This window comes from Candoia aspera, chromosome 10, assembly GCF_035149785.1.
Source record: "Candoia aspera isolate rCanAsp1 chromosome 10, rCanAsp1.hap2, whole genome shotgun sequence".
NCBI lineage: Eukaryota > Metazoa > Chordata > Lepidosauria > Squamata > Boidae > Candoia > Candoia aspera.
Window position 1 is genome coordinate 23,335,280 of NC_086162.1, and position 21,199 is coordinate 23,356,478.

Genomic DNA, 21,199 nt, shown 5'->3' on the forward strand with positions numbered 1-21,199 from the left:
GCGTTTCTCAACCGTGGCAACTTTAAGATGTGTGGACTTCAACTCCCAGCATTCTCCTGTCAGCATTATTTAGCATCATCTTGACAACATCCAGACTCAACTAAAAAAAAGCTGCACCCCTCTTCCTCTGTTCCCCTTATTTCCCAAATAAATTCTGTGATTTCAGTAGTCTACCACAGTGTTTCTCAACTTGAGCAGTTTTAAGATGGGTGGATTCCAGCTCCTGGAATTCCCTTTGAATGCTGGCTAGGGAATTCTGGGAGTTGAAGCCCACCCATCTGAAAGTTGCCGAGATTCAGAAACACTGCTTAAGCAACAGTTTGCAACAGGTGGCCTCAGGGTACAGAAGTTACAGCAGAACAGCAAAATAAAGATTTTTCAAATGGCTCAGTGCTGACAAGAGATTTCAGTTTTATTTATACTTTGGGAATGCTGCAGTTCCTTATCTGGTGTGCAAGGGTATCTGCAGGGAGGGAGGAAAAAATGTCAAGATGGTGGACATGTGATTGAAGCCCAACCATGTGATTGAAGCCCTGCCTTTTTTACGTGTCGTGATCCACATAAAATCTGTATCGCAACACACAATCACTTGGTTGGGGCCCCCATCCCTGCAGACACCCTTGCCGGCGTGGGTCTACACACCTAGTCAGGCCTTACCAATTCTGGACTTGTGGTGGTCCGCAAAAATGTTTGAGGGTAACAGAGAACAGGGCTTCACTCCAAAAACAGGGCTCAGCTGGGATTTCCTCTTTGCTATTTTATTTGTTACATAAATTTCTTACCAGACACAGCCAAATAAAATAAAATAAAGTAAAATAAAATAAAGACTCCTAAATTAATGGCAGCTTTTTTGTTCATTAACAGAGGGGGTTCCAACACAGATTCTTCCGCTGGTGTTACAGCTCCCTCTACTGATTAAGAAGTCTTTTTAAAAATGGAAAGAAACTCAATAGGTCATTGCTGAAGTCCTGTTACCTGTTTCTGATGGGAGTAAGGAGCAAAACGTGCTGCCCTCAACATCCCAAAATCCATCCAGAAATGTTGGCCTCGCCCACTTGGAGATACAGGGCCCTAAAAGGGGTGCTAGGAAGATGACCCTTTTTGCACAGAAGGTGACCCTTTTCAGGTGATCCACCTAAGGCTGGTCAACCTTGGCTTAGCATACTGCTTCTCCAACCAACCAGGGCTATCAAAATTGGTGGCTTCAGCTGATGTATGAGCCAGGCCAATGACTCGGCAGAGAGATACAAGAATTTGAGATTATGGCGAGCATTAATCAAAATAGGATAAATTTTCCCTTTGCTTCTTTCTGGTGACCGCAGGAAAGGAGAACACCAGTGGTTGGCTTTGCAACGGCCCAGCATTATTGTTCCAGGCAGGAGACGAGGAGAAAGGAGCTGTAACTTGGCCAAGAAGAGAACGGTTCTACAAAGCAGAAACAGCGGGCTTTGCTGGACGTGGGAAAATAGTAGGCCGAGTAGAGCAAGAACTGGGTTAAAACCGGAAACTTTTCTGGAGGTAGAAAGTGGGCACTTCACGTGCATTTTGGAAGTCCTGGATCCTGAGGGTCATCGATGATTAGGTAGCCACCATTCCCAGCTTGCTGGCATCCACACTGCCAGCTGCTTCCACAACCTGGCTTAATAGCAGTCCACGCGCGGTGCATTATCATCTGGAAAACGGGGACCACGGCTGGAAGAGTGTTGGGACGCAGCCAGTCTGCCCCGTTGCACTTGTGGAGGGGAGAGCAGTCACCACTTTGAGTACTTCCTACAAGCAGCATCTCGGTAGAAGTGGAAGATGGTGTCGGCCGCTCGCTGTGCGGTTGCAATGCATTGCTGAAGCTGCAGGGGTCAAGGGAAGCAGAGGTGGTTAAACCAGGGAAGGGGGAAGGGAAAGATCCCCTCCAAGCAGACTGCGGGAGGGGGGCAGCGCAGAACCACCAGCTCTGGGTCTCAGTCAGGCCCATGGCACAGCCTTCAGCTGAATTCCAAAAGGGGCTGCATATGTTTCTGTACCACTCAATGTTAGCCCTTCGAGGTAGGCCAGGTTAAGGAACAGACACCACAAGGAATACTAGAATTCTCCTTACTGGATCTAGGCCAGTGTTTCTCAACCTGGGCCATTTGAAGATCTGTGGACTTCAACTCCCAGAATTCCCCAGCCAGCATGGCTGGCTGGGGAATTCTGGGAGTTGAAGTCCACAGATCTTCAAATGGCCCAGGTTGAGAAACATTGATCTAGGCTGTAATAACAAGAAACTTGAAAGCCTAACAGCACTTCCCCTTCCCTCCCTCTTATACCAAAGGGGGGGGGAGGGTTAATATGCTAATATGCTACCTCAAATTATCAAAGGAAAAGCAGCATTTAAAACAGCATAAAAATAATGTTCTTTGAGCCAAACTCAATTCCCAAGGACTCCCCAGACACTGCTTTCTTCCCCACTGTACCCCTGACTTTCCAGTCTAGCTTTCTGCTCCAGGACTTCCTGGTGGTCTCCCATCCAAATATTATCCAGGCCCACCTTTTGTTTTGAAATCGGCCATAGGTGCTGCCCCCTAGCAGGTGCTGGACAAAAAACAGGATATCAATCCAACATTCTCAGTAACACAAGTCAGGTCTCTTCCCTGTAAGCTGCAACCCTGGAGGACTTTGGGGATCAGATTTTGAACGGGTTGGGGGGGTTCAGGTTCTGGTTTTCTCCTGCTCCGGAGCTCTCACGTGGAAACCCCACCACTGGACTCTTCCCCTGCACCTAGGCGCCGATCTAAGAAAGCCGAGCACGGTGGAAAAGAACAAATAATGGGGGCAGGTGGGGGGGAAGCTCTTGGGCTAATGAGCCCCCCAAATCCTATTTTTCCACTGCTCCTCAGGGTCCAAACTCCAATGCCCCCCATCACTCCCTGTGCTTTAATTAGTCAATTTGTATGCAAAGGAAGCCATCCATTCCCCCCCATGTATTGAGGGAACTAGCAACACAGCTCTCCGTGTCCCCCCCGGCCCCCCCCCCAATGTCAGCACGGGGCTGTCAAAAGCTGTCTGGCTCGCTTACGCCTTTTCAGCTCAATTACCAGCGGCACACGGCACGGCCAGAGCGCGTGAGTCTGCAGCGAGCCGGAGCGCAGACAAGCCGCCACAAATAAGGAATCAGTTCAGCCCTCCTGGTCAATTCAACGGGCTATCAATCTTCTGGGGTGTGCGCCAAACAAGCGCGGTGATGCGGGCACCACCGCGGGAAAACGGCAAACTCACCTCGTCTATGTGCCTTGCTGAGTCTTGACCCAACGGAAATAATAAAAACTCTGGAAGAAAGCGTCCTCCCAGGCCCACCATCGTTTCTTTCAACTCCATCCTCTTTTCTCATTCAGGATGATTTTTAACATTCCTAAGATGGGTTTGAAACTCTTCTCAAAGTAATGTGAATTCTGGCCCGGGCAAGCACGGCACTGTGCAGCCAGAATAGAAGAAATTCCATGTGTTTCCCCTGCCTACTTTTTCTGACGTTTTTCTTACTGGACCAAATCCAGCAAGGAAGGGAAAACGGATGAGCCGCATCAGACCTTTTCCTTGGGAACGTGCAGCGCATTCTGGCCCCCAAGGACAGACCAGCTTCTGCGCACCACAGCGAGGTCATCACACAGATTATTCAACAGACTGGAATTGGTGGCGTTCACACAAAAACACTGAGGCCTAAACTGCAGGTGCCAAACCATAGTGGAGTAAATTCACACAACACACTTGTCCTCCTTGAAGCAATCTCAGGGCCAGCACGTTGCTCAGTCAGGCCACAGTCCTGTTGCCCAAACCATCCCAACAGCAAGAGAGGATGGCTGTTGTAACACAACCCCTTTGTGAACAGCAGATGATCTTGCCCTGGGTTCACAACATCCCCTACCTCCAGGGGCTGAGGTAGGAGACACAAACACACCGAAGCTGCAGCAGTTCCTCCTGGGTCACCAAGGACAAAAGAGAACCTTCAGATCCAAGCTGTGAATTCCTTCCCTTCTCCCAGTCCTCTTTAGCAACCCCAGATCCAGGCCAGGCCAAACACTTTTAGCTTTTCATCCCTAAATATAACTGAAATGCGGACAGTTTCTAATTCCCGCAAAACTCAACCAGCTGCGGACATCCCGAGGCTGGCAAGTGATGCCTCACGTGTCATGGCATCATCCTACCAGTGACACAAGAGTCACCATTCGCATCGTTTGCACAACAATATCATGATGTTCATGATGGCGTGGTGATGTTGCAAAGTTGTTGCTGTGGCTTGGGCCAAATGTCAAAAAAATTTTCCGCTGCTTCATCTTCCTTTCAGGCCCCGCCACTCTGAGCTATTTTGCTGATGAACCAAACTAAGTTAAACTATCTGTTTTTCCTCACCACGAAGTCATGGCTTGGGCAGGGACATCCCTACACGGCATTGCCAGACGGGGCGCAATCAGCAAAAGAATCTGGACTGTGCTGCACCCATACAGGAAATGGGTTCGTCTTTGTTCAGCTTTGTTCGTCTTAATTTCAGCCTGGTTGGATTGTTTGGGAGCCAAGCAGCACGCACAGACGCCTCCCACTTAGACGGCAATTCCACAAAATCTGCGCCTCTAGAAAATGGGTTACTGCAGGAGCCAAGTTAAATGTGCTGGGGAAACCAATCCACCATGTCCTGAGAGTGGTTTTTTTGGCTCCCTTCTTCCCTGCAGGCCCAAGGGCTTATGTGTGGTTGTTTTCAACACCAGGCAGCCACTGAAGGAAGCAGATTTAAAACTGCACTGCAGAAGTCAACAGAGCAAAGCCCGGGGAGAAGCGGAACCAAGACCCAGCTGGCCCTGGCAGTTCTCAGCAGCTACAGTGGAAGACGATGGAAACAGCCTGCTCGCTCCCTCCCCACCAGGGCAGCTTTCAAACCAGCACCGGGGCTAACATGCCAACAAGTGTCCCTGAGCTCCAGTCAGGAACAGAGGTAAATCATAATTATTTGCTGTCCTCGTTGGCTGATGCAAACTGCCAATGGATGCCCAGGTGACCAAGCCGCCTCCCAAGGCTATGACAGAGAAGACCTTCCCTTGTGCCAGATGGTGCCAGACAACGTGTGGGGCTGAAGCAGAGCAACCCCAGCCATTTTGCCCTTTCTATCTGCACCTTGTAGGGTTCTTTTGCAACCTGTTCCAAAGACTCTGTGCAAATTACAACACGGCCATTTCAGGGCTATAAATTACAGGGGAAAGTGAGGATGTGTACAGACCAGGGCCAGATAATCACACACAGGCTGTTTTTTTCAGCCTTCTGCAGCGCTTGCAATGATTAAAAAGGATGCACGAGGGTTCAGGGTTGCCCGGCAGCCCCCTCCCCTCCCCCTAAATGCAGATTTTAGCCAGAGGCACAGAAGACTGCAACAAATGCTTAAAGGGGAGGATGCTCTGCAAAGGCCCGGTGGCCCTGGATATAACCACCCCCCAACATGGCATTCCTGACAAACAGGGGGCTAGATGAAACAGTACAGCAGGGCTCACAGCAAGCCTTTAAAAAAAAAAATCAAACCCAGAGCTGTATTAAAGCAGATGGGCAGGACAATGCATGGAGGGGCTACAGACTTTGCCATTCATTGACTGTGGTTCAGCAAGGAAATCTTCCTCCCAGCTGATAGGCAGACTGTTAGGAAGGAAGACCCCCCTCAAGAGAAAATTTAACCCATTTCTATTTGCCAGCCACCCCCAGACGATACGGACCTGCTTGGACAGAGGCTAAATTAGCAATCGTAACAGGCTGGGCCTTTTCTGCTGCAGCTCCATCGCTTGAGAACAATCTCAGCAGGATAGTTAGATCCTATTACATCCAGATCTCACACCTGGATTATGCTCCTTTGAGCAGCCCAACTCTCAAAGTGATTTGGGAGGGGGGCAACTCTACTGCGGTTTTATAGATGGTTTTCTGTCCTCTCGTTTGCATAAACATGCAGACTATTAGAAGGGACTGTTCATCCAGTCCAGGGTTTTTCAACCTTGGCAACTGTAAGATGGGTGGACTTCAACTCCCAGAATTCATGCTGGCCAGGGAATTCTGGGAGTTGAAGTCCATGTGTGCCAGCTGGGGAATTCTGGGAGCTGAAGCCCACCCATCTTAAAGTTGCTCAGGTTGAGAAACGCTGCTCTACCAAACTGTCCTTTTGATGCACAGCTGTCTGCGGTTAGTCAGCCATCAAGATACTCTGCACAGGCTCAGAGGATAGAACCTTGCTCTCAACCACAGGTTAAGATGATGCTAAAGCAAAACAAAAACCAGGGCTCCTCACCTAAGCTTATAACTCTGCTCTTTAAACATGCCGCAATTTAAGTACTGTTTTTAAAAGGCCAGTTAGATTTAATAGAATCGGTGCTTGATGAAAGGCAACATGCATGCATATTGGGGGAGGGGGGCACAAGCACACGTAAGCCGCAGCGCCTTGCTAAATGAGAGCACAGCCCTACAGGTCGGCTTGTCTATCCACACACCCCAGCCCCACTTCATGCGAATGGGATGATGCAAATTCTCACCAGGACTTGTCACTCATAATTAAAACTATCATCTGTGCAAGTCAAACAAAAGACAGACATAAAAGACTTGGTTCATTGCTTTCTAGGAATCTCACTTAGCAAATCGGGGGGCAGTTAGTGTAAATCAGTGTTTCTCAACTTTGGCCAGTTGAAGATGGGTGGACTTCGACTCCCAGAATTCCCCAGCCAGCGTGAAGTCGAAGTCCACCCATCTTCAAGTGGCCAAGGCTGAGAAACACTGATAGTCCAATCCCCGCCCAGTAAAAGAACCCCCTCCTGCGTGTCCCTCACAGATGGCCATCCAGCCTCGGTTTTAAACACCTCCAGCCAAGAATCCACTGCTTCCCTGTGCATTTTTTTCCACTGCTGAACAGCTCTGACCGTTAAGGATTTTTTCCTGATGTCCCACCAATCTATTTCCTTGTAATCAAAGCCCACACTTCTGGAACAATTGGCATTGGTGTTGCACATCCTGTTGCTTGCTTGCATTTCATTCCTGTACCCTTCCTTTAAGCCGACTCCAAAAATCGGTATACGAAGCGTTCCCTAAACGGGATCACGCTGCAATTACTCAAAGAAAATCTATTCCATTTCTTAACGACTTCCCCGAAGGTAGAGCAGATTGCCAACATTCTGGAGAGATCACAATTCTGGCAAGGGAAGAGGAGATTTTACACGGAGAATGTCCCAGTTTTTTTAATTGCTGCTTTTAATTTCAATTTTATATCTTGGCATAAACGGCTGGCGGATTTATCTGCGGCATAACGAGCTTAATAAATAATAGTAATTCCCAACATTTCCAGGTAGAGCCGGAAAAAAAAAATACTTCCCATCAGTCTGAATAATACCCAGCTAGACAGACTGAGATTCTGACATCTCATACAACTTTTCCCAACATTTTTATGGGGAATCCAGGTGGTCCACCAATCAGGGTGCAGGGGCAGGGGTGGGGAGACCCACTTTCAAGCCCAGTTCAGCTATGGAAGCTCCTGGATGACTTTGGATCCAGTCCTAGCCTATCCTACCTTGAGGAGTTGTTGTGCGCATAAAAATGGAGGATGGAGTACTCTGTATACCACTTGGGACTCCTAGATAAAACAAGAGAGATGAATTTACCCCATACATAAATGCTACCATCAACCCCATGCAAAGGGGCTTTTTTTCCCTTCCTTGGCTTGAGGACAATCATGCTGGCTGTATAAACTGGTAGGTGGGTTAATTTTTTTTTTTCGTGTCAGAAGCACCTACCAAGGAGCTTCTGTGTTGAAAGGATTTGCAGGTGACATCACCGTTGCCCGGGGACACCCAAGGGGACTCCTTTCATGTCCCTGTTATTTTCCCACCAAAGTGGTACCTATTCATCTACTTGCATTTGCATGCTTTCAAACTGCTAGGTTAGCAGGAGCTGGGACAAGTTGGCGGGAGCTCAGTCCGTCACAGAGTGAGTTAATGAAAAACCCTGGTTCTGTAACAGCATAACAACCCTTGCAGCTATTTTAATTTAATACCTTTACCTGACTTTACTTTACTTACAGGTAATCCTTGTTTTTGCAGTTAACAACAGTGATGAAAAAGTAACTTTGCGACCACGTTTATGGCCTTCACAGGTCTGTAAAACAGTGTTTCTCAATCTCAGCAACTCTAAGATGCATGGACTCCAACTTTCAGAATTCCCCAGCCAGCCATGTTGAAGTCCATACGTCTCAAAGTTGCCGAGATTGAGAAACACTGCCACAAAGCAAAGAACAGCTGAAGTAAGGCTGTAAGCACAGTTGTGGTTTCACTTAGCAACCACTCTGCTTAACGACCGAGTTGCCAGTCCCAATTGCGGTCGCTAAGCAAGGACTACCTATATTTGAATTTTTTAGCCACCCAACTCCAAAGGTGATTCTACCACAGGACAAAATGCAGCGCAAACATGGATAGTTTATGGCAAGCTTTCCCCCAGATGGGTACCCTCCACATGCTTTTAGACTACAACTCCCATCACCCCCACCCGCACGGCCGTCACAAGCAGAATTATGGTGGCTATAGCCCAACACATAAGGATACCCAGACTGAGAAGGAACAGACCGACCTCAACCAGAGAAATCTCCTTTTGTGTTTTCCCTCGGCTGCCAATGTTTTTTTTCAAAAAGCCCCAACTCATTACAATTCACCCCAAAATGAAAGCTCGTCTTTCTCCTCCCGACAGGAACACTGGCCTAATTAATGGCGCCTGGCTGCCTGTGCCATTCGACAGTGCATTAGCGCTCATAATTGTCCCTCAGAGCAGGACGGGCTCGGCGTTCCGAGCCATTTGCCAAGATGCAGAGACAGTAATGAGAAATGACTCGGCGGGCCTTACGCAGAATGCTCAGGGCTTTTTCTAAACGTGCGGCAGGAAGGGTGGGAAGAAAAGATTCCCACACATACCTTTTCCCATGCCATGCCCGTCTGTCTCTGCCGCTCAGATGCATGCACACTCACGTATATTTATTTATCAAATTCGTCACCGCCCATCTCCTCCGACCAGAGGGACTCTGGGCGGTTTACAACACAGAATAAACATACAATAAAAACTCAAATAAATACACAATAAAATTCCAGTAAAATCCCATTAAATCCAAAACGATTTCTTAACTCCCCCAGCTCATAAAATCCGGATGGCTATGATCTCTTCAACCATCATGGAGGAGGGGCACTTCAAGGCACCAGCCAACCCCAAGTATGTCGATTCTCCTCCCTGCCCCAAGCCCGGTGGCAGAGCCGGGTCTTCGACTTCCTCCAGAAGTTGACATATATAACAAGCATTTGCAACGTGTGGTCAAAAAAGTCAAGATGGCTTCTGCAACGGTGCAGCTGAAGCCCCACCTGTTTTTTATGTCTGTTCCAACTTGACTTTTTTGACCCTGCCCTGCAGATACCCGACATGCATGCACCATTAGTGGACATGTCCCCAAGAGGCATCCAAGCGGAGATGGGTGGTGTGGAACAGCTACTCCGGCCAATTCAGAGGGATACCTCCAATCAACGTGCTTGCTGGAAACCTGTCCGAGATGCTTGCCAAAAAAGCACAGTCGGGGGCCACTGTCAGAGAAAGGAGATTTTGTACACATTGGGAAGTGAGGACGCAGATATCACAAATTGCTTTGTTAACCCAAGGCAGCCATCTGTCAGTGTGCTCAATATCCATGGCAGCCAAGCACCTACTTGTGCATGGCACTGATTTATTATTGAAAGTATTCATACACACTTCTTCCTTGGAAGCAACTTCAAAGCAGTTTGCAATCTTCAAAAAACAGACCAAAAGCAAAGTGCCCTGCAAGGATTATGGAGGGAAATCCACAGACTGTCCCCTTGTGTACAAAATCCAGGCTTCTTGTTAGATTTCATTTAAATCCCCATTTTTTTAAAAAAATACATCTCTCTGGTTCTGTTCTGGGCCTTGTGGGCTCAATTCAACTTGCTTATTTTTTAGATTTGCCTAGAGGTTTTCCTCGCTTTGATTTTACATCCAGCTTCCCATGTCTGTATCACACAGCAGCTGTGGTGCTGGTTTTTCTGCCAAAGGAGGTGCCGGGGGTGCAAACAGCTTTTCTGCTTTTGTTGTTGTTATTGTTAAGAGGTTTCTTAAGAAAAATTCAGAAGTTAAGTGCCACAGTCTTTGCCACAGAGAAAGCCAGAATGGACTAAAATAAGCCTGATTCACTGTCAGGCCAATAATCCAGACCCTGCAGAATCTTCAAAACTAAGATAAACCCAAATCTGGTCTGAGGAACAACACACATTATGCAGATATTCTACGCACAAAAGACTCATGTCTTTTGCACAGCCTGTGCATGATGCATGCTTGCACCTATTCAATTTTCTTTGTGGCTAACCTGCCCCAAATGCTTTTTTCCTGCAGATCTAGTGTAAGGGTATATGGGAATGACCTTGGGAGAGAGGAGGAAGGGCTGTACAGGTAGTCCTCACTTAACGACCACAATGGAAGTTTGGTTGCTAAGCAAAGCTGTCATTAAGCGAATCCGACCCAATTTTATGACCTTTTTGTGGCAATTGTTAAGCGAATCACTGCGGGCATTAAGCAAACCATGTGGTTCCCCACTGATTTTGCTTGCCAGAAGCCAGCTGGGAATGTCGAAAATGGTGATCACATGACCATGGGATGCTGCGATGGTCATAAATGTAAACTGGTTGCCAGGCATTCAAACCGTGATCACATGACTGCTGGGACACTGTGACAGTCATAAGTGTGAGGAGCAGTTGTAAGTGAGCTTTTCAAGCACCGTCGTAAGTCCAAAGTGTCACTAAACAAATGGTTGTTAAGTGAGGACTATCTGTAGACTAGACAACCAATGTGTAAAAGGTATCTCAGCCCAGAGGAAAAGGGAGCGTGGGAAATGTCTTAGAAGGGAGCCTCCCTAGTTTTCTGGAAAGGAAAAGGAAAAGAGGGGAGAAATACTTTCAGACTTGCAAGATTCTGTTAACGTAACCTTACAATAAAGATAGAGCTAGGATTCACTGTTGTGCTTCTTGTCTGGACTACCTCGCAGGGCTAACATCAAGCTCTGCTGAACAAAAATCGGGCAGACCTCTACAGCTGCAGACAAGGCCAGCTTTGAAAGCAATGCACTCCACCCGCAGACAAACTGGGTGCCAATTTCAGATTTGGAGGCGCGATACGCACCAGCCACAATACTCACCTGTTCTTCGGAACACGCCCCCTTCATGCTTGAGAGCAGGAGTTTCTTTTCAATGCTGTCGATGGCAAAGGTCAACACCGCAGGGGCGTCCTGCAGAAACAAGAATGCCGCGTTCCCTGATACCAAGGACATCCACGGTCTGTAGCTTTCCCCAATTCAGCGCCTTTCCGATTTACTGAGCAGCAGCACCCTTGAACCTGTCTAGTTGGGGGGTGTTGGGAGTTCCTGTCCAACCGATTTGCACGCCTTCTATTCTTCTTATTTTTTGGTTCATTGCATTGTTATACTGCGCGGTGGTTTTTACAGTTTTATGATCCAGGTATTCAAAACGGCAGAGCAAATCCACTCCCTTCATTCCCCCCATCCTGAATTCCCCCACGGTGACCACCCCCAACGTTCACACCAATCCAGAAAGTTTGGGAGGGACGACTGGGCAGACGACAACGGCTCGTCTGCTCACTGGGCGGCCTCTTTACCAGAACAGGACTTGGTTCGTTTCTTCCCAGACAGGTTTGCAAGGAAAGAAACGCTCCTGGCAGGCCCCGGGCAGATCGGAGGGGCACAACAGCAAACTGCGGGTGATCACGGACCGTTCTGGAGCACGAGTGCGGCTGGTGATGGACTGAGTTCAGAGCTGATATACGAGCAAAGCCATCCAGCAAGACTTAAGGGCTCCGTGGTCCAGAGGAAGAGCCGTATCCCTGCCAAGCCCAGAGAAGCAATTACCTGCCAAGCAGACGCTGCAGCTCTTTTGCGGGACTTGGCATCACGACAGACGTAACTCACGGGCCAAGCGCCCAAAAGCCAAGGGTTCCCTCCCTGGCAGCAACTCCAGGCAGAATCTGGAAACTCCTGAAGTCGGAGGATCCACACTGCTCATTTACTCCTCAAGCGGGGATGGAGACCAGCTTTTGCTATGCTGCCACAGGGGCAGGACTACAATTTCTATCCTCCCCAGCCAGGGTGGGATTAGAGTTCCGCCCTTCAGGAGGGCGGAGGGATGCTGACGTTGCTAAGAACCAAGGGAGCGCCCTTCAAAACGGTGGTGTGTTGGCTGTTCCATCACTGTTCCACGCAGAATCGTCACCAAACTTCTGCTCACGTTGTGGTCCTCCCCCTCCTCCCCCGCCAGGTGCCCTGTGGGCCTTTGGCACTCCCTGCCACCAAAACAGCAACAGCATTGACCCTGCACAGAATGAACAAGCAGCCCACCTTTTCCTGCTTTGCAGTGGGGTCCAGGATGATATTGCCATCGGCGTCCAAGGCGCACGTCACGCCGCAGAACAGCGAGCTCATTGGCAGCCCTGCGTCCATCAGCCCCATGCAGGTGGCATTCAAGCAGCTGGAGAGCAGCTTTAAGGGGAGATATTGTAGTCAAGGAAAAAAAAAAAAGACCCAACAGGTACAGAGAAGGAGGGACAAGCAGCCTGGCACTCAGCAGACATCCTGGCCAGATCTGCAGTTCCCAACTCTGGGCAGCCGCCCAGAGTTGCTGGGAGTCGGGTGGCATATAAATTTTAATAACAGCAGCAACGTTCTCAATACGTTGTTCAGGTTCCCGAGTGGAGAGAGCGAGTTATCCTAAAGCAGTGTTTCTCAACCGTGGCAACTTGGAGCTGTGTGGACTTCAACTCCCAGAATTCTCCAGCCAACAAGCTGGCTGGGGAATTCTGGGAGTTGAAGTCCACACAGCTCCAAGTTGCCAAGGTTGAGAAACACTGTCCTAAGGGATCTCATTCGATCATCTCAAACCTGATGGGAAACGGGTCACTGATCCAGGCAACTTATCTGCAGGGTCATGCCAACTTTCCCATTCCCACTACCAGGTACACAGTCAAGATCTTGGCATGGAGAGATGCACAAAGACACCAAAGAGCTGCATCTCTTCCCCTCCGATATATGTTGGAGAAATGAGGTTCTATACCGCCAGCACAAGATTTTATGAGACTTCACTTAAAAGGCCAGCAAGCAAGCCTATGCATTTGAATTGCTTTCTTAAAACAGGACAAGAAAGAGGAAAGTGAAGAGGCAATGTTGGGGGGCAGACTGCCAATGCCCTCTCTTATAGGAGGGCGGGGAAGGGGCATTCTCTCATATTTTCAGCATCTAACAGAACTGCCACTTAAGGGAATAATTAGTACTTTGCTGAAAAGAGCCGCCAGGACTGAAAGAATGTCTCCCTCCGCTTTTTGTTAAAGGTTCCTCGTCTGTAACAGCAGCCCAGATGCAGAAGCTATCAAATGACATACCAACTCCAGACAGAAAACGTGATTTAACCCGCAGTTTAACTCTTCCTTCCGCTCAGCCCAGGTGGAGCCAACCACTGCCTATTTGCATTTGCAGTCAATATTCAAATCCCATCTTGCCAGAGGCAGATCCACCCATAACTCTCAAAGGACCCAATTTTCTGTAACATCTGAGAGATGTGAATGGGACACGAGTGAATGGGATGTTTTGCATATAATTGAGTAAAAAAAAAAATCACTGGCCAAAAGGAAAGACCTTTACAACAATATGGCAGCAAGTACAACATTACAAGCCCCTGTTTGTCCTTGATAGAAATTGTCGTTCCTATTGTTGTTAGGGGGTCAGCAACTGGCAGCCCCTCTCCCAAATCTGACCATCTGAAGGATGAACAATTAGCACTCCATTAGGTGTCTCTGTTGTTTTGAAATGGACTCCTGGATGTGAGGAAGCAGGAGAAGTGTGAAAGAAGAACCAATTCTCCCCACTCTGGCCATTTTTCACACATTGGGATGTATCAGGAATTTCTTTCCCATGTTAATTCTTCCTTCCAGCTTCAGCTGCCCTGGATGGGAGAAAATGAGTAGCCGAGTGGGGCGGCGTGAGGCCAGCAATGCCAGTTGCTAACGAGGATGTCAATTTAACATGCAAATGGTTGCAATCCAAGAGGGAGGTGTCTGTTCATTCTCAAGGTCTCCTGCCCTGCAAATGGTTCACTGGCCTCTGTGGGTTGCAGATAAATAGCTTCCTGGGGACTGATTGGCACAGCTTAAGAGAGTTCTGGTTTCCAGAGCTGCTGCCGCCCTCTGCTGCCTTCTGCCATGTAGCTCTGCAAAACAATTTCATTTCTGCTCCAGCCCAGAAACCTTTGGAAGTGGAAGAGAGGGAGGAGGAGGACCCTCCCCAGCAGGAGAAAAGGAACAAGGGAGCTGGGCGTAACTTGAAGAGTTTCCGACTCTCACAAGCCACCATGCCAGCAGGAGCTGGGGAGAGGTTAAACCAGGTTAAAGACGAGGGCAAGCTAGCAACGTTCTTGTCACCTCAACCACTAAAGTCTTTTTATAGCCATTTTTTAATGGCTGAGTTAGGTCAGGAGCTCCATGTTATTCTGGCCACTTCCATCTTCTAAATGAATCGAAGAACACAATGCCTTGGAGCTGCCCTTCCCTGGGCCAGTATGTCCCAGTGCTGGCGGGGGTGATGGGCACTGTAGTCCAACATATCTGTAAGGCCCCCAGTTGAGGAAGGTTGAACAGAAAGGCGGGTGAAACGTGGTTTCATTTCCAACAAGGCTCAATTTGGTCTGGCCTAGCAGTGTAGTCACTGTAGCCTGATCAGGGGTTTGGGGGGAAAGCTGACAAAGACAGCTTCTTCTCCAGAACTCTATACAGCAGTTAAGGCAGCCCTCCCCAAGCTAGTGCCCTCCAGCTGTGTTGAAGTCAGCCATGCTGCCACCTCTGCAGGGAACCAAGTTGGGGAAGGTTGAGTTAAAAGATTCTCCACTGGAGCAGCGTTTCTCAACCTCAGCACCTTTAAGATGTGTGGACTTCAATTCCCAGGATTCCCTAGCCAGCAGGCTGGCTAGGGAATCCTGGGAGTTGAAGTCCACACATCTTAAAGGTGTGAGGTTGAGAAACACTGCACTAGAGGACAGATCTCGGGTAAACACAAAGAACTATAAATTAGTCACCAGCAGAATTCACAAGTCCAGCTGAAACTCTAGCCACTGCTTGGGTTTTTTGGCAGAGGGAGGGGGAATGCAGAGCAGCAAAAGTTCCCTCAACTCCTCCCCATGCCATTTCCTGCAAGACCCATCCTGCCCCTTTCAGAGTACCTCTTTCTAAAATGGATACAGAGCCTGCATCTGTAATCACCTGAAGCACGACCGTAATAGAGGAACGGGGATGCAGGTTGCCCAAAATCACTGCCTCGCAGGTCTTCTTGATCATCTGTTCTCGGCTTTTTTCATAGACCCCTGCGGGGGGAGGGGGGCATTAGAAGTCTTAGTCATTTGCTAAAAAATCACAACATAGAACAGAATCAAATATAAGGCAGTCCTAATGGATCTCACCAAGGTCGATCTGACTGAACGCAACCTTCTGCTTCCAGCCCACCCAACCAGATACCTCTCTTGGCAGAGCTTCAGAGGAATGCAGGAATTTTAGGAGCTACAGGGACGTCCACAGCAGCTAAAGCCAATCCCATCTGCACTTGCATAATACAAAGACTGTGACACCCCTAAGCGCAGAAGGCCCCAAGTTGCTCACACCTTCCCAAGGAGCTTCTCTGCTTCTACAGAGCATTTTTCTGTGCTCAAACAGGCCAATAAGATCTTTCAGGAGAGCTTCTCTTGCTCCCCAGTATGGCAAGAAATCTGTTTGTTTTTCAATGTTGTCATTCCCAGCATAGCCAGCTCCCCCAGAGACTCTGTGAGCACTGAAAAGGATGCTCAGTGGGAGGGGGGAAAAGTACTTTATTCCTCTCTCCACTTGCCAGCAATTTTGTTTTGTGAGCTCCTGGCAGAGGGAGCAAGATATCCAGATGGCATTCTTGCAGGGATTCCAGATGGCCTGCTTGGTTAGGGAGATGACAGTTCACCCACTTCTGATGATTAGATGATGCTCCTTCTAAGTGCGGAAGAAGTGGTGAGCAAGAATCAAGAATTTAAATCAGAGGAAGAGCTGGACACAATGGCTGGTGTTCAGATATAATACAACATGAGGTACAGGAAGTCTTCGACTTATGACCATTTGTTTAACAACGGTCCAAAGTTATGACGGCCTTGGAATGGGTGCTTTACGGCCTGTAAAGCACTTCCGAGTGTTGCAAAATGTCACATCCCTCCCGTGGTCACATGATCGCATTTCGGGTGCTCGGCAACCAGCTCACATTTACAACCGGCTGCAGTGTCCTGCGGCCACATGATCACATTTTGCAATGCTTTTTGCCATTTTCCAGCAAAAAAATGCCCATGGGGGAGCTGGATTTGCTTAACAACCCGTGATTCGCTTAACAACCACAGTGATTCACTTAGCGGCCATCGTAAAATGGTTGTAAAATCAGGCCTGGCCATGTGGTGACTCAACTTATGGCCGCAACAACCTACAATGGAAATTCCAGTCCCAACTGTGGTGGTAAGTCAAGGAATACCTATACATTAGACCTCTGGACTTGCACAGCCATCCCCCTGGTGTAACTGGAAGCTCACTCTTCTGAACCTAAGCTATGGTCAAACTTTAACTATAGCTATTCAAAATAAGCCAGCTGTGGAGATTACATGGAAATGATCCAGCAGTGATAAACTAAGATAGTGATTTAATATACCCCAAGATGGCTACCTTTGGTGCCAGAAGATGAGCACTGTCGGAACGAACTACTTTAGGCAGCCCCCCAAACTGAGATGATGATGATGGCGGTGGTGGTGGTGGTGGTGATGATGCTGATTGCCAAACCAAGCCCAGAAACACCAATTAAACAAAATCAGGAAGTGCCAGCATCTCTGAAGATACCTAACCACAGTCTTGGATCTGGATGTCAAGTTTCTAAACTCCTGCTTCTGACTAAGGATAGAATGTGGGGGCAGTGCAGAAATCTGCAGGCAAGCTGGGCTTGTTTTCCAGGTAGCTCCAACCCTTCTGGCCTTTTGTAAGCATTAAAGACCAGGCTGTTCCCTCAGGTTTTGCGGCTGGGAGGTGAAGTGAGCCCTGTTGTAGGATTTCAGCCAAACAGATCAGCCAACTTGAAGGGGAGTGTTTGTAGACTTCACACGCAGCTTTTACATTTATTTTGTCTTCCAGCGAACTAACGGTGGTCCTGCCCTATGTCTCTCCTACCTTGTCTTTCTAACTTTCTTATCGAGGATAAAATAAGAAATCATCATGGGCATGCAAATTTCAAAAACTATGCAATTTTTTTTCAGTGAATACACACATCACAAGAGAATATATGCCAAGCAGCACCAATGGCAAGTGAACACTGATCACTAAAATGCTGTCTGCCAGGATCTAGCAGGCAAAAATACAGGTACACACGGGGTGACCTGCAACACAGGGCCCCCTCACCTGGCAGGCCCACTTTCGGCCTCAGCAGCACCTCCAGGGTCGCTTTATCGTAGATTTCCTTGCTGACCTTAACTTCTGTGGGTCCGTACACTCCAGCTAACACGGAAGTGTCTCCTGAAAATAGCCAGAAAAAAGGAAGGCTCTAAGCATGATCCTTCAGCTGAATGATAGAAGCTTCTCTACCCTAAATCCCCCTTTTTGGAGGGAGACAGGCCTGCAGCACAAATACAGGTAGTCCTCGCTTAACGACCATAACTGGGACCAGAATTTCAGTTGCTAAGCAAAGCAGTCATTAAGTGAATCCGACCCAATTTTACCATCTTTTTTGCAGCAGTTGTTAAGGGGATCACGTGGTTCCCCATTGATTTTAGTTGCCAGAAGCCAGCCAGTAACATTGAAAATGGCAATCACGTGACCATGGGACACCGCAACAGTCATAAATGTAAACCAGTTGCCAAGCACCCAAATTGTGATTTCATGACTGCAGGGACGCTGCAACGGTTGTGTGAGGACCGGTCACAAGTCAGTTTTAGCGCCATCATAAGTCTGAACCATCACTAAACAAATGGCTGTTAAGTGAGGACTACCTGTATGTTGAATTGCTAAGGATGAAAAAAAAAATACAGCAGAACAGTTTTCCAAAGAGGAGTGGTGCAGCCTTGAAAACAGATATAAGGACCGCCCCCCAAAAGAAACCAAGGAAAACAGGGGCAACCCCTGGTGCCTAGCTACAGATTATGAGAGACCTGATTGGGCAGCAGGGTGAGGACAGAAAAAGAAGGGAGACTGTGGAGAGGAGCTGAACAGAGGAGCTGGCTGGAAAGGAAAATGTTGGGTAGAGAGGAAAGGAGGAATTCCAGGAGATGATTCCCTCTTTTGAGGGAAGCTCAAACCCCACCAGTCCATTCCACCACCACCCTTTAACTTTTCCTAGTGGAAAGGAAGGACCTCAAGATTTGAGGACCCCCCAGACTTACAGAGGAGGATATACAGAAGAATCTTTGTTAGTAGTGTTTGAATGTGTGGCAATTGCCTGTAAATGGCCTAAGAAAGGGTGGGTAACCTGGCCACTGCAAGGCTTTCTATCTCGTAAATTCAGAAGAGCAGCAGCCCAAAATATAGAAAAAGCCACTCCAATTGCGTTTCAAATGGAATAAAAACAAAACTATTGTAAACCGCCCAGAGTCCCCCCATCAGGGGAGATGGGCAGTGATATAAATTTAAATAATAAATCAATCAATCCAACTTCATATAGGACATGGCAAGGGGCTATTCTTACTGGGTTGTTGTTTTTTAAACCAATCTCTAAGTGTGGTCCAGGAACTCCTGGGGATCCCCCAAGACTCTCTCAGGGTTCCACAAAATCAAAACTATTTGCCAGCCTATGCTGCAGAACAATACAATATTAAAATCCGCTCAAACAATCGCAGAGAAGTGGTAGCAGCACCAAAGGCATCAATTTTCATTTTTAATGCGGTAAAATATTGACCGCTATAGCCAATACAAACCAAAGCTCTTTCCGGGTCCGCCATAATTTTTAAAAGGGGGAAGGGGTCCCGACAGAAAAAAGTTCGAGAAATGTTGTTTTAAACCAATGTTTCTCAAAGTCGGTCACTTTAAGATGTGTGGACTCCAACTCCCAGAATTCCTCAGCCAGCATGGGTGGCTGGGGAATTCTGGGAGTTGGAGTCCACACATCTTAAAGTGGCCGACTTTGAGAAACACTGGTTTAGACCATGCCTCAATGGCGGGGAGAGAAATCAGTCACGACACATATTGAACCACAACGTGCTGCCCCGCCCCAGCAGAGGAATTAAACTCTACATTTTTCCGGAATTGAAAGAAATATTCCAGGAAAGCGCGATGCGCTGGACTCCGCTCCCATCCTGCCTGACCCGCACGGGCCGTGGATCTGCGAGGATGGGAGTTAGAGTCCAGCACCTCCTGAGGGCGCCCGGTCGCTGATCCCCCAAGAAACCCGATCGGTAACCCCGGAAAAAGCACCACGAGGAGATAAGGAGGTGGGACGGGCAGCCGAGCGGGGGGACCGAAAGCCACGCTGCGGACCCTGCATCCACGAGACGGAGCCGTCGGGACGGGAGAGCGGGCCTTGCTCGCAGACGATCCGGCGCAAAGCGGGCAGGTCACCGGAGTCGAAACGCCGCTGCTCGCCCTCCATGCCGCCTGCCACCCACGTGGCCCCTCCACGACGCTTCCGGATCCGGGGTTTATCCGCGGCTCTCGCGGGGACGACTGATTGGCGGCTGGCCGCCACGCCCCCGCACCCTGCAGGTCCCGCCCCCCAGAGCCTTGGGCGGCTGGTGGGGCTGGTCCGGGCTGGTCCTGTCTAAGCTCGGCGGCGGGGCGCCTTTGGAGGGGGGGCGGGAGAATATTTTGGGATGGCACCGCCCATCTCCTCCCGCCGGAGGGAGTCAGGGCGGTTTACAGCAAAATAATAAAAAAACAATAAATATATAATAAAATTCCAATATATATTCTTATGTCCATATTTCTTATTTGCTTGATGCCTGCCCGGCCTTTCTACTCTAGCAAGCGTTCAGGATATCTAGTAAGATTGAAAGCAAGAGGCATCCCAGTTCTGTTATTTTGTTATTTTATTTTATTCAATTTATTCTCGCTCCCACTCCAGAAGATTCTGGGCAGCAAATCCAACAGTTGTATCTCTCTGTCTCTGTGTCTGTTGCATTAATTGACAATGATTTTATGAAATTAATTATGGCTGCTGACTCCGGGCAAATCTAGGTTATGCCTCTCCATCATCTCTATCTATCTCTATATCTCATCAACTAACAATGATTTTATTCAACTTATGGCTGCCCACTCCAGAAGGAGTTCCTTCAGCCTTTATAGTTATTTTATTTTATTTTATCTTATTTTCTGATGAGATTTAGAAGCTGTCTCATTCCAGAACAACTCTGGATGGCTTACAGTACAGTAAAAACATTTCCATTTATTTCCTGCATCTCCTTCTCCAAGGAATCCGGGCGGAAGGCATACTCTCCCACTTCCTTCTATCCTTATGACTACCTTGTGAGACAGGCTGGAATTATGGGTAAGAAGACAGGGCAGGGCTCAACCCAAGTTTCTCTGGCCCACCTGGCAGGCGGCCAGGCGGGTTCTCAACTGCTCAGCCAATGCTGCGACGGGGGACAATGTGGGCTGGAAGGAGAAGCCACCCTGTGGCCCATCAGTGACAGACAGGGCCAACAGAGGGCATCTGTGGGTGCCCGGAGTGCTCAGCTCCACATTCGACCCCTGTTGGTCGGGGCCAAGCCAACCCTTTTGACTGCTGGCCAGCACCATGGACAGTAAAAGTTGAGCTCTTCCTGGTCTGAGCCCCCACCCCACCCCCGCCCTCGGAGACCTTACGAGCAAAAGGCAGACCTGTTTGGCAGTGGCCTTCCTCTGGGATTGCTTTCTTCCCAGGCTAGGCCCTAACCTTGGGGTCTCCTAGTGGTGTCCCATCCAAGTCCAAACCGCTGAGCTTTTTTGAAACCAGCCAAGATTGGTGGGAGGCTTGTACAGAAGGGGAGGGGGTCTTGGGGGCCCGAAGCGTTGCTGGACCACGTGCCCATCATCCCTGCCCGTTGCCTACAGGGAAACCCTCCCCCAGCCCCCCCCAGGCCCGAGTTGCCTTCTTCTCCAACGGGTGCCCTCC

The 21,199-nt window shown here is 48.7% G+C and overlaps 1 protein-coding gene across 1 annotated transcript; it reads right to left on the bottom strand.

The window, feature by feature from the left end:
- Window positions 1-387: 387 nt before the first annotated feature.
- On the bottom strand, window positions 388-19,720 carry EXOSC5 (exosome component 5). Its single transcript, XM_063312166.1, has 6 exons — window positions 19,588-19,720; window positions 17,521-17,634; window positions 15,313-15,434; window positions 12,428-12,568; window positions 11,216-11,305; window positions 388-1,844 (listed from the first exon to the last, which is right to left on the bottom strand). The coding sequence occupies exons 1-6, from the start codon at window positions 19,697-19,699 to the stop codon at window positions 1,752-1,754; spliced, it is 672 nt and encodes a 223-aa protein (XP_063168236.1). The 5' UTR covers window positions 19,700-19,720; the 3' UTR covers window positions 388-1,751.
- Window positions 19,721-21,199: the final 1,479 nt, after the last annotated feature.

What these genes read in the sequence shown, in the direction of transcription:
- EXOSC5 (XM_063312166.1), bottom strand. Translation starts at nt 19,699, where the DNA reads ATGGAGGGCGAGCAGCGGCGTTTCGACTCCGGTGACCTGCCCGCTTTG. An exon ending in GCCGAAAGTGGGCCTGCCAG is followed by an intron (nt 15,435 to 17,520) that starts GTGAGGGGGCCC and finishes CTCCCCCCGCAG; the next exon opens with GGGTCTATGAAAAAAGCCGA. An exon ending in CCACTGCAAAGCAGGAAAAG is followed by an intron (nt 11,306 to 12,427) that starts GTGGGCTGCTTG and finishes TTGTTTCTGCAG; the next exon opens with GACGCCCCTGCGGTGTTGAC.